This window comes from Erithacus rubecula, assembly GCF_903797595.1.
Source record: "Erithacus rubecula genome assembly, chromosome: 9".
NCBI classification, from domain to species: domain Eukaryota; kingdom Metazoa; phylum Chordata; class Aves; order Passeriformes; family Muscicapidae; genus Erithacus; species Erithacus rubecula.
Window position 1 is genome coordinate 21,902,377 of NC_136660.1, and position 13,198 is coordinate 21,915,574.

The window sequence follows — 13,198 nt, forward strand, 5'->3', positions numbered from 1 at the left end:
TCCTGGAGAACTGCAGCCTGTGGGAAGGACTCAGGTTGGAGAAGCTCCCAGAGAACTGTCTCCTGTTGGATGGACCCACACGGGAGCAGGGGAAGTGTGAGGAGACTCGTTACCCATCCTTGATTTGGTTGGCAAACTAACTTCCCCAAGCTGAGTGTGTTTTGCCAATGATGGTGACTGGTAAGTAATCTCTCCCTGTCCTTACATCAACCCATAATCTTTTCATTATGTATTCTCTCACCTGTTCAGCTGAACAGAGTGGCTTTGGTGGGCATCTGACATCCAGCTAGGGCTAACCCACCCTGGCTGTTAAAGCAGCAATTAATCACTTTGATACTGAATGAGTTCTATAATAATCTGACCTGTTATTTAAAATAATAATCAAAGTTCTCTAATGACTTGCATGATTTAATTCCTTTAGGAGTCTTGCAGCAGACGGGAAAATTTTGCTTTGCAAGCTAACTTACATTAGCTGGAGAGCTGCTGGCAAAGAATGCTTTTTACATACAGTCAGGAAAAAGATGTCTTCAGCAAGAGTAGTGTGGGTGAAGGGAAAAGAGGGTTTGGTAGGTGAACAGTGAGCAAACCTGATTGCTTTCTGTTGCTCTAACACATTTTTTGCTGAGAGTTGGACTAGAGTTTTTTGGAGCAAGATTTTTACAGAATTTTACCTGGCAGTAAATGCTGTATCAGTCAGGCTAGAGCAGTGCTGGATCTGGGTTAAGTTGTCAGAAATTTCTAAGTGTGTGCCTATCAATAGTAAGTAATTATGCATATGCTCAGAAGGAATGCTAGCCAAGGGAAAGAAGGCATGCAAATTTTTTTCCTCTCTAAATGTGGTGGAATCTGCAATATCACAAAAGCATGCAGTAATCATTGACAGTATAAAGCTTTGTAATAGTGACCTTGTAGATGTAGATGCTGAATGTCTTTTTTAAAAATATTCCTGTTCCTCCATGTTTTCTAAAATGCAGCTTTCCCTTCATAGTGTATGACAGCATTCCTATCTCAAACATTTCTAGTGTTAGGCTGATTTTGCTAATGCTGGCTCACAAGCAACACCAGGAAAAAGATTCTGGCCCCTTGCTTACAGACAGAAGAATGATTAGGATGGACAGGAGTAGGACTCAGCCTGCTGCAGTGGTTGGACCACCACAGAAGTGTTGCCTTCAGTCTTTGAATGGAAGAGCTAAAAGGGAACTGAGGAAAAATAAAATAGCTGCTAAGTAGTCAACACTGCATTTTTGACAATGTGAAATGACAATTCAGGATTTCAGCTGCCTATTAATGCTTAGATTTTGTTGTTCAGTTGAGCAATTCTGAATCATATAGAACTCAGAGAAATGCATGCAACCCAAGTGTGGTGACTTTCTTTTTCGTATTAATTATTTTTCAAAAAACTGCAACACATGTGGCTTTTTATATTAAGTTTGCTCTATTTGCCCTTGCATTTGCACTTGATTATGGATAATATTTATTTGTTTGGCTGCTGAATTTGGAAGTTGTGTGGTCTTCCCCAACTACTGTCTGTCTTCAAACCTTCTCAGCAGCAACTGAATACATGGATGCTTTGTGTTTTAAAAAGAGAAAGGAGGGGATAGAACACAGACTGTGTTGCACAACTCAGAGGTTGGCTTAGGGTCTGAAATGTTGAATTTGAGCTGTTGGTGTAAGAACTGTGCTTAAGCTTCACAAAGAAACTGGCTTGAGCTATCCAAAGCTACTGCCCTGGTTAGAACTAATGTACCTCCTTGGTGTGTAGTTGTGTATTAGCAATTACAAGGAAAAAGCAGAGGCAAACCTTTAGCTCTCCTTCCATAGAGAAAAGTCCAGCACTCATTCCTTAGATCTTTTAGATTCTCTGCCACTGTATTATGTCACATGTAACTGATTAAAAATCATGTGGCCCTTTTTTGCATTATGTTTTTGTAAGAACCTTGAAAAACACTTAAATCCTAAAGCACGAAAGACATATCAGTAGCAGAACACTGTAGGAGTTGGGCTTTTTATTTGACTTGATGGATGGGAAAACATCAGCAGTTAACTTTAAAATGTTTGGTGTGCTGCTGTTTCTAAGACTGGAGAGCCATACTTCACTTTAGAAATAGAAAATGCACTTCACTGGCCTTGCTTTTGCTAACACCCATACAGAGAACAGAGCAGAAAATAAGTGTATGTCTAAATCACAAACCCAAAGCTTTGAAGGAGAAGTGACCATGTATAGATATGTCAAGGATGATAGTGGGTGATTTGAAAAAATAACTAAATCTCTCTACTTCTGTGAAATGGGAGAGTCTGTTCCCAAAGATTTGCACGTCAAGGGGTGATTCAGCTGCATGGGTTTTGTCAACATTTGCCTGAAATTCATTGCAGGATAAGGATGGGTAAAGTAAAAGCAAAACCTAGAAAACCCCAAGTGTATTGAAGTGATTCTGGAAACCCTGGATAAGAGAGGTGATTGAAAAAAAGTTGTCTCTTCTCCTCTGGCTGTGATGACTTGACCCCTAATCCTTCTTTTGTCCAGAACTGGGAGTGTGTAGGCACAGGGGGAGTTTATCTGTGGCATTTCACTCTGCAGGTACAACAGATTTACAGTGTGCTTGTTGCCAGTAACTCAGCTGATAACTTGATCAATGCCTATAAATCACTTCTTCTGATCATCACCTCTGACAGTAGAGATCTCAGTAGTGTAGATATTTGTGAGATGTGTGGATATTGGGTTGGAAGGGGCTTGGCTTTCAGAGAGATGGGTCAGGTTAAGGCAATTAAATGGAGAAGGAGATGGGTGTACATGAAATACAGCAAAGGAGATAAGATGAAGCTCTCCTCTGGTCCATAAACCAAGCCCTATCTCAGGAAAACAGAATCTTAACTACAGGTTCTCCAGTCATTCAGACATGAAATAAATATCCTAAAAAGAGTACCATTCATTCAGCTGTAATGCTGTTTGATTCTAGCTTTCCTTGATGTTGAAAACCAACTTCACCTTGTCCCAGGTGGTGTGGGGTGACATCTTTATTGAGGATGTGGTGTTTACTTAGGGTGTGTCTGGGGGTGTCAACAGAATCCATGCCTCAGTCTTGGTCCTGGATTTTGGAAGGATCTGAATCCCACTAGACGTTTTTCAACAAATGTGATTTTCATTTGTACCTGTCTGACAAGAAAAATGTTGTGAGGTTTGCAGCATCTTTTATTTTCAGAGGATTGAACTGTAAATAATGGGTCTTGGTTGGCATGGTAGTTGGTAGTGTCTCAAAGGCTGATGTTGTGATCCCTGATGTACATGGTTGTGCAGGTATAGCTCTAGCTGACACTTGGTGTAATTAAGTTAATTAAATACCGTTGTGGGACTCATCTTAATTTCCTTTGTGAAGTAGGTTTGACTGTAGCTGATTGTTGCTTAGACAATGTTCCTTCCCCTCCTCTCTCAGTAATTTAATATCCAGCTACTTCACGACTCAATTGCATTGTTCTAACCCTTTACTCACTCAATACAGACAAATGCTGATGCTTCAGGGCCTTCCTTTCCCTCTGGGACTTCCATTGCAGGCACAGGTTTTAAATTTACTGAGTCAGTAAAATAAGGTTGTGCTCCATGACCTAAAGGGAGAGGTTTGTCTTGCTGCCACAGCCTGCAAACAGGGTGTTCAGGGCCTCATGCAATACCTGCTGGCTCACATCTGACAAAATAAGGTAATAAGAGTCTTTTCCAGTGTGTTCTAGATAATACAGGGTTGATGGCAAGTTTTCACTAAGTTAATTAAGCTAGCAGCCTACTCAGAGCCTTTCTCAGAGAGCTTTAAAAGATCCCAGTGGGATGACTTATAAACTTTCTAACTCTCCTAGCTTGATGTATTTGGAAGCTGGTGTGTGCATCAGTATGGTATTCTGTGCTAGATGCAGCATCCAGTAATCCAGGCTTTCCTCAAGTTAAACATCCTGTGATTAAATACTAATGAAGATACTAAAAGTAATTTTTAAAACTTCAGGTTAAGATTCTGTTTGAGGTTTTGCAATGTGTCTTGTCTCAGGAGGTTTAGATGGCATCCTGTAACCTGAATTATGAAGCACTGGGTAGATGCTTACCCACTTATAACACTTAGAAAGAATAAATATTTGCTATAATGCTTTACTTCAGGTCCTAACAAGAGAAGGTGGGCATGCAAACATGTAAGGTAAATTACTGTCAAATGTGTTTTTCCCCCCACTTTTTTCATGTGTTTTCTTTTTTTATTCCTCACCTTCTGGATGAATTGTTTCTTCACATCTTACTGTTTGTTTTAGAGAGCAGGTTGCCTTGTACATAGGAGTTAGAAGCTGGTGTGGCTGAAGGGCTGTATTTGATGTTAAGGCAGTGTTCTGTAACCCATTTCACTGCTCTGCACCAACTGGCTGTAAGAGACTGTCTTGCTGTTTTCATCACAGAGTGCACTGTAGTTGTTTAGTGCAGCTAAAGAACTTTGGACAAAGGAATGTATATGATGTATAAGAACTGGGAAATAGGTGCTGCAGAAAAGGTTGTTAAAGCTCTGAAAAACTTCCATATTAATATTTCTTGCTGTGCTGCTGTGCAGGTATTAAAACAGGACCACAGCCCTAGGGCAGTAGATGCATTTTGAAAACATATATTAAGGAAGTTTCAAAGAAGTTTCTCATTTTAAAAGTTGGCTGAATCTTCAAAATTGGGAACACAGATGTGGAAGAAGCACAGACACATTGTGCCTAAAAATCCAGTATGCTGACATGTATCATGGTTGGCTCTCACACCTGGGGCATGCTAGACTGAGCTGCAGGTTTTAGTGCTGGCAGCCCAAGCCCAGAGGACAGGCTTCCCTATCTCTGGTGCTTCTATTCCATCACACAGCTCCAGCTCTGTTTGTAGTTAGAAGAGCAGGTGCAGTTAACTGCTGCTCACTGGAATTGAGGTGTAATGAAGGGTTGCCTTTTTAATGTTTTTACTTTGGTAACAGTAAACTCTTGCCACACTCTCACCACTACTAGCTGGCTGTTTTAGAGCAGTGAAATGTGCTATAAAATATGTCATTTGATCTCTCATAAATTACATGTTTGAGGTGAGAAATGTATTTGTTATCAAGTGATGGCTTTGTTGTAGAACAGTCAATTATAGACTGGGAGATGAGCAGGAACACAGATCAGTCTGGTGCCCTGTGCTTCACTCTCTGTGCCTGGGTAATATTTTTTCCTTTGTCATTCATACCACTTAAACTATCAGTGCCACTGGTTACATATACCTAAGAATTCTGATGCTTATTTATTGAGAAAAGTGAACAAAAATGCTTCTTAGATTAATTTCCAGTGATGCACTGGCTGCATGAAAATAGGTGATTGGATAAATTTCCTAAATTGTAGTCTCGAGTGAGGTTGTACAACTGTTCCAAAAGATTAGTTAACTGCTCACCCATGAGGATTTCCTTAGTTAAGAAGACAAATAGAAGCTAAGTGAAGTATTTTATTTGCTTTACTTAAATTTATAGACATGGACTGTAAAGAGAGAATCAGCATATCCTGTAGCTGTGGTGATAGCAGGTTAGTATCCAGCAAACAGCCAAGTGTCAAGATGCACTATGTAGCTACCTGGTGGTTCAGAAAGCACAACTTCTGCTTCTGCCCTTGCAGAATGGAGCTTGGTAAAACCATGCTGAGAAATGCAAGAAGCTCAGTTGCTGTGTGTGCACTCTTTTGTCCCCTCCTTATTAAATAAATAGACCCTGTATCTCCCTCTGCCATGGAACCTGTCATCACGATCAATAGGTTTCAGGGTGGCAGAATTGAACAGGTGTAGCAGTTGCTTCTCCTGTGAAATTGCTGCAGTGCTGACTCAGATATTTTCAGTGAGCTGTAAAGCAAGCTTTTTGACTAAAATATCCTTTTGTCTTGGATTCTTCCTTGCAGTTTATTATTGTGTCTAGAAGGTGCCTCCCACTGTGAGTTGTGGACTTTCAGCTTAATGTCAGTACTCATTAAATTGTAGGAGCAAAAGAAATTTAACAGACTGGAGTTAAACCACAGTAGAAGAAAGAATTTGATGCACGGTTCCAGGGAGTTTTCTTGTTTTTAATTGCTGCAGGCAGCTTAGGTATGGTAGGTATGTGTACTTCACAGTAATGCTTCATGTGTATTAAAATCTAAACCCTCTCACCTCCTGCCAGGTAGGGTTGTACAGATGGAGCAACTCAATCTAGTTGTTGCAGGCATGGAACAGATGGGGTTTTATTGTCTGGAGTGCTGGGGTGCCTGTGAGAGCAGTGTCAGCAAGATCCTTGCCCCAAACAGCACTTGCTGAGACACAGCTTGCTGCAGGAAGATTAGCTTGGAAGCTTTATGTAAGTCTCCAGCAGCCATGGTTGTGATGAAAAGGAGAGGGTTTGTGTTCATTTTGGTCTCTGTATTGTCTGTAATTTACTTGCTGCCTTGTGCTTGAGCAGTTTCCAACTTACCACATAGTGGAACACTAAGCTCTTACCACCTTGGTTTAAAACGCTTTGTGGAAGTGATTGCTCTTATTTCCATTTCATAAAGGAGAAACTAAGATGTTTGAGAGGGAGAGGGAACTGCTGTGACAAATCACAGAGAAACTGGTTACTTATTGATTCCTGTTCCTGAGCAACAACTACTTTATCTCAACCTCCTTTTTGTAGTAAAGCAGCTTTGTGGAGTGTGATGAAAACAACTGTGCCCTTTCCTGTTTGCCTATTCCTAGCCTTCATAATGGATGAAGCTTAGTGTATGCTGGAGTATTTGTCCACCTCAGATCATGCCAGTTTTCACTGCAGAGGGTGAGTGAACTGGCTGTCTTTGCTGTGCATTCAGTTTTACTCAGTGAAGGCTGAGATGCATTCCCCACTGCCCAGTGCTCTGTGCTGGCACAAGCAGATGAGAAGATGAATGTCTGCAGTGATTATAAAGTCCCCCTTGATTTCCTGTGAAGGGGTAAATACCAGCCAAGAGCTGCTGCTTTTCTCTTCCACTCTAGTGGAATGTAGGAAGAAGTGAACCTGTGGTGTTGCTTTGATTGTGCAAGAAATGTTTGGGAATCCACAAGAATACTTTGTCAGGCACTGCATGCTGGACCTGTGAAGTAGGTGCAAAGGCCAGGTTCATGCAGGGAATGATGGCTCAGCATTCCCATCTCTAAAATAAGCTTTGCAGCCTTTCTGTTCTTCCCTTAGCCTACTTTCAACACCTCCACAGTGCTTTACTTTTCTGCTCAGGATAAGAGGACAGTGTTGTCTTATGGGACTTTGGCAATGTAGCTGCTGTCAGGCAAGAGTGGGTATTAGACAGCTCATCTGCAATAACTTGATGGGGAGAGTCTGGAGGTCAGAGAAAACGTGCTGAAGAAATGCTGCCTGCCTGAGCATAGTGATTTTGCTTTCCCTGCACACTGGACCCAGACCAGCTCATTGTGAGGTTAAGGAGAGTGAGGTACCTTCCTTACCTTGGGCTGGAAGATCCTCTTAATTGTGGGACTAGTACCTTTGTGGTGTTGGTGTGTTTCACTTTTCACACCTGATGTTACAACTATTGGCAAATTAAATGGAATTAATGAAACCTTTTCTTTCTATACGTGCCATGTTAGTTTTCATAGGAGCCCTTTCCAGTCAGACTTTGTGTCTTCAGAAGTTCCTTTAACTATGGGCCTCTTTGCAGGGCAGCACTCGTTGTTTCTGTTTATCAAGGAGTAACTCTAGGCAGTTTTTAAAGGCTATAGACCTAAGTTTTTAAATGTTACTGTCTGGAGAGCTACTGCAGAAGCAAATGCTGTTGTACTGAACACTGTGAGGGAAGGGGAATGCAGCTTTCCTGGGGGGTTTCCTTCTCTCACCACAGCTCTACATGAGAGCCACAATGTGATGTCTCTATTTGGGGAACAAAAAAAACAGTAGGGTCCACATGGAGATTCTTCTGCTTCTCACCTTCCAGCATATGTGTTTTTTAGGGAGAAAGGGCAAGTAACAGTCACTTCAGGACTGGCCAGTTTTTGCAGCCTCAACAATAGCCAAAGTAGAAACTTTCCACCAGTTGGAGCCTTCCAGTTTGCAGAGGACAGACTGCCCTGGGATCAGTTGCTGTTTCTCTGATCTCCCTGTTCTGCAGCTTTTCACCTCTGTTTATCTTGATCCTATCTGCCCTTCTTATCTTATTTTTCCTATCTCTCTACTTCTTCCTTCAGAATTCTTTGTGTTTTTTCTATCCATAGTTTATCTCAAACTGAAGTGTTTTGTGACTGTCAGTAAGTAGCAGCACTGTTACATATTATGTTGCCCGTGAGCTTTTCTGTGCTTTCCCTTTTCTCTTGCATTTGAGATCCTTAGCCTCTGGGACAGAGGCTTTCCACCACTCTGGATTGGTGTAATACCTGTTACAGTGGGACCTGCTTTTACTGTCTAACAACAGGATTGATACAGCTAGTACAAGCAAATGATTCATCTGCACTTTGAGGTTTTTAAATCAGGGTGATTTTTCCTCATGAAGAATTAAATAAATGCAATAAATACAAACATACATAAATGCGAGTGTCCTAGGTTGTTCATCCTGAGAAATATGCAGGTTCATTCATATGTGTCTCTACATGTTTCTGGCATCATGGTGTGTAGGTAGCTTGAAGAGCTGCACAAAGAAGTGATGCGAGGTGTGTGTTTTTTGGAGACCTCTGGTATGCCTCATGTATTTACTGGGAGATCATCTCTTCCCAAGAGACTGAGGAATAAAGCATGTGGAGATAGCTGGTGATCTGCCTTAGAGCAATAAGCATTAGCCTCAAGACAAGACACTGGGAGCCATTTTTTTAATTCCTTAGCCTTCTGCTTATTCAGCATCCTTCTTTGTGCAGTGACAGTCCTCTCTTGTCAGTTCACTGCTGAGCTGTGGATCTGTCAGAGGAGGCAGTGTTGCTGAAGTGGCATCTCTCAGTCCCTGGAGAATTGTGTCCCACAAGTTCTGTGAAATTTGTATGACAAATGGCCATAGAGGGACTTGGCAGTGTGGAAGCACATAAGTGCACGTACTGTGGAAGACTGTGTGGGAACTGCAGCATTTTGTCTTTCAGTTGACACTTCACCATTTCCTTGCTTTACAACTGTGTTGAAGATGTTCATGCTTCATGAATACCAAACACAAGGGTTTTCTTTTTTCCCCCCCATGATCAATATGAAGATCTCAGTAGAACACATCATCACAAATCTTTTCTAAGTGCTTTAGCTGCTCCCTTCCCCCTCCCCAAAGCTACTGGCTGGTGTGGCAGTAATTGAGGCAATCACAGTGTAAAAATAAATCATTGCCAAGGATCAGCTGTTATGTGCTGGTGTGGGAACTAATGGTGGCAGAAACCCCTGGTTCTTTTATCAGTAACAGGGAGACTGTGTTTCAGATTTCTGGTCTCCCATTGTCTCATTGTGCCAGTGAAGAGGCATCTCTGCAAAATGAATTCCAGCTGTTAATCAGTGAATATCCCAGGAGGCCAGTTGCTGAAAACATGCTCCAGGGACAAGATGTATTTTGAGAGATGGAAGAATAGCAGAGGTGCATGAGAGTAGCTGATGCAAAAAGGTGCTTTTTAGCCTGAATAGCAGTGGGATTTCTCATAGCAGATGAGAGAGAAGGAGCTGCACCATGTGCAAAGCCTGGCCCTGGTGGATATGTTGGGCAGTAAGACTCTGGCTGCACACAGCCAGGATTGAATCCATGCTCTTCATGCTTCTCTGCCCCAGGCTGCCTGTGGGTTCAGGAAAACAGCTCAGCAGATGGTCAGGCTGGGGAGGAATTCTTCAGTTAAAACAAATTAAACAGCTGAACTTCATCTAATCACTGAGGAGTTGTCCATTCACCTTTCAGGACATGAGGAAGGAGATTTGAATTCTTTTCCTTCCTTAATGTGTATTGATTCTCACTGCAGTGGCAGCTGGTTGCTGGTTTTGCTTTCAGTGGGTGAATCCCAGCTGTGATTGCAGGTGCTGCTCCACTAGCTCAGATCCAGCCAGGGACTTTGTGAGCAGGCAGCTCATGTTGAAGTGCTTCACAGCAGTGGGTAAAAATGAATGCTAAATCTGTTCCCTGGTAAATGTTGGAACCATGTGAGTGCACTGAACCCCTCTGAGCTGCCAAACCTTCTGTCAAGCCAGAAGTTAAGTTGTTGTAAGTCTGTGTTCCATTTTCTTTCAATAACTTGCAGTGTGTCCTGTAGGAGTATAAATATGACTCCAGCCAGGCATGAAACATGCAGCTTGAGAGAGTGTTGGAGAGGTTGGATAAAGGACAGTCACATTGAAATGGGAAGAGTCTGGGCATGTCTCAACCTGTAGTGTTTGTCCTTCTCTGAGGGAAGGGGTTACAGAAAGCCTGGTAGAGGCACTGCTGAATTTGTTTTCTGGATGTAACTGTCAAGGTTGGTGAGAAGACAGAAGGTCCCTCTGTGCCAAGTGTGTATGGATGCTGTAGGAGCAGCTGCAGGAGTGACTGGCCCTGTGTGCTGACTGGCACCTGGGGTGTTGATGAGGTGGCTGGAAATGCTGCAGTGAAGGTAGCACAGCCAGGAGGGTGAGCAAGGTGATTCTGTCCCCCTGCTCTGCTCTCTGAGACCCCACCTGGGGGGTGTCCAGCTCCAGTGTCCTCATCAGCACAGGAAAGACATGGAGCCAACTCAGAGGAGGCCATGGAAGTTCAGAGGGATGAGCCCTTCTGTGAAGACATGCTGAGAGAGCTGGAGAAAGTTGTGGGTAGACTGGGTAGACCTTTCAGTACTCAAAAGAAAGCTGAGGAAAAACTGCTCATTGCAGGGGAGTTTTGCTAGATGAGCTTTACAAGTCCCCCTACAACTGAAACAATTCTTTGAGTCTGTGGTTTGCAGATTCTTGTTGGGTTGGAATTTTTTTGGCTTGTGTTTTGTTTTTTTTTTTTCCTCCTGCTCGCATTCTTCACACTTTCCACACTCTTTATCTGTGTATTTAAAGAAATAAGGATGCTTCTAGGTGGGTTTTTATCCATTCACTAAAATTGGCACCACTGAGTATCATGTATTCCTAGACTGGGGCACTAGCTCTTAGCTGTGATGAGGTCTGGAGAGGGCAGCTGAAAGTCCTTCTGCAGGGAGAAGTGGGGAGGAGGGAACCCATTAGAGTACAACAGAGACAACCAGAGTGAATTTTCCTGCTGATGAATATGAGAGTGGAAGCCCTGACTGCTGCTGCTGCAGTGTAATCTGGCTGAGCAAGTCTTCTCCAGGCACAGTCAGAACTCATCTGTGCTGAGCACTGACATGGCCTGTTCCCATGATGAATATTTACCTCAGCAGTGGGTCTCATGAGTAATATCCCAGCTGGAGCAGTTGCAAACTCTGTCCCAGCAAGTCTTCACTGTTCTGCTAGGTATCTTCTCAGCACCACCTGACAAGCAGAAGGAAGGCCGAGGAAATGCTCCAGCTGCAGTGTGGTTGGGTTTTTCCCCCACAGTTGTTATTCTGCTTTCAATTTTAGATTTCTCACATCTGCTTCTAGATCCACCTGGAAGGGAAAGGGAGTGATGTGGATTGGTGCAGCTAGTGAGAGAAATGAGACAGAAGGGCAGGAGTGACTAGTGTTTGCTGGTGAGTTTGGGACACTGACATAAGTTATCTCTAATGATCTGAACTGGGGATGAGGACTGAAGTCAGTATGGTTAGAATTCAAAATGTAGTGGTTGTAGTGATGGATGACTACAAGGAAAAGCCAGCTACAATATTTTTAATTGAGTGAAAATCCAAAGCAATAAACCATCAGCTTCATCATATCAGGCAACAAAGTTCCCCAAAATGTCAGGTGACACAGGGGCTGTAGCTCCCTGAGCAGGATGGGGCAGTGATGGCCAGGTTTGCTGTCACTCTGCTGGAACACAGAGCAATTTGCAGCCTGCTCCCAGCAATTCTCCCTCCCAGAGCAGCTGGCACAGTCCAGTGTCTGCTGGGACAAATCCACACATGTGTAGGACAGTTCTGTGCTTGCAATTGCCACTGAGCCTGTGTCAGGATCTGCATTGGCTTCAGCAGGAAGCATGCCTTCAACAAAGCAAAGAGTACTTTGTGGTGAGGGAGGAATTTCTTGCAGTCCTGGCTCCATGTGCACCTGCTCAGACTGGCAGGGAACTTCTGCTGCATCTCTAAGCTCTTCCTGAGACCTCTGAAAATTTCTCTCCTTTGTTTCAGAGCCATCATCAATCACTTCAACCCGAAGATAGAGTCTTATGCTGCAGTGAATCACATATCACAGCTCTCTGAGGATCAGGTAAGCCAGGCATGCCATGGCCTTTTTTGATATTGACCTGTGGAATATGGGTGTTCAGGAATGCCTTGTGCTCCCTGGGACTGATAATGTGGCAGCAGTAGGAGAGATGCAAGCGGGACTCTCACGTTGCTTGTTCAGTTATGGGTTGGAGAAAGGAAAGCAAGAACTGCTTTAGCCAATTTTGTCACTACATACAGAGATTTTTGGTCCCACAAATGCAGAAGGATGGGTACAAGCAAGGAGAACATTCAGCATTGTCAGCAAGTGTGTTTGGAGACTGTGAGGATGCTGGCATTTAGAATGGGACAGGAAGTTTTTGGCAGCAAACTTAGTTATTAGAGAACTGTTGAGAACAGATTTTTATTTTTTCTTTTGGTTATATTGGAGACCTAGAACTCTGACAACAACTGGTAGAAATTTTCTAGGCTAATTGAATTCAGTTGGGTTCAATTTTAAAAAGCAGAGGTTTTTAATATAGAGGGTGATCGTGTTAGGTTTCCCTTCCTTAATTTGGCCTGGTTTGCTATCTTCGTGTTCTGCTTGTATTGCATAAATTTGTAAACGTGGCTTTTTGAAAATAGGCTACTGTGAGTGGTCTCAGGAATGGAAGAGATGGCCTATTTCCCAAAATAAAATATCAGAATTATACATTAATCACTCTTAGAGAGAAAAATGACTCTGCAGGAGCATGTGGTGGACAAAATGCAGAGCTACCATGAGAGCTTGGGGAATCATCCCAGGGAAAGCTGCATCAACAACTCTGAATCTTCTGGAGAAATTTCTTATGCAGTCCAGGACAGACTTAATTTAAGTTACCTTGGGTTGTCCCTTCCACTGGATGGGATCCCATACTTGTGCTTGCTAAAAGGTCCTGACTGTATCCTGCTCTGCAATTCATTTCTCTTTCTGACCATGATATTTTT

At 42.8% G+C, this 13,198-nt stretch overlaps 1 protein-coding gene across 3 annotated transcripts in view; it reads left to right on the plus strand.

Annotated features, from left to right (window-relative positions):
• The window catches only part of ARMH3 (armadillo like helical domain containing 3), a 121,765-nt gene that overhangs the window by 76,067 nt on the left and 32,500 nt on the right, over positions 1-13,198 (plus strand). For all 3 annotated transcript variants that reach the window (XM_079312600.1, XM_079312599.1, XM_079312597.1), the window contains one exon: positions 12,197-12,275. In XM_079312600.1, the coding sequence (XP_079168726.1) occupies positions 12,197-12,275 (79 nt within the window). The remainder of the gene's footprint in view (positions 1-12,196; positions 12,276-13,198) is intronic.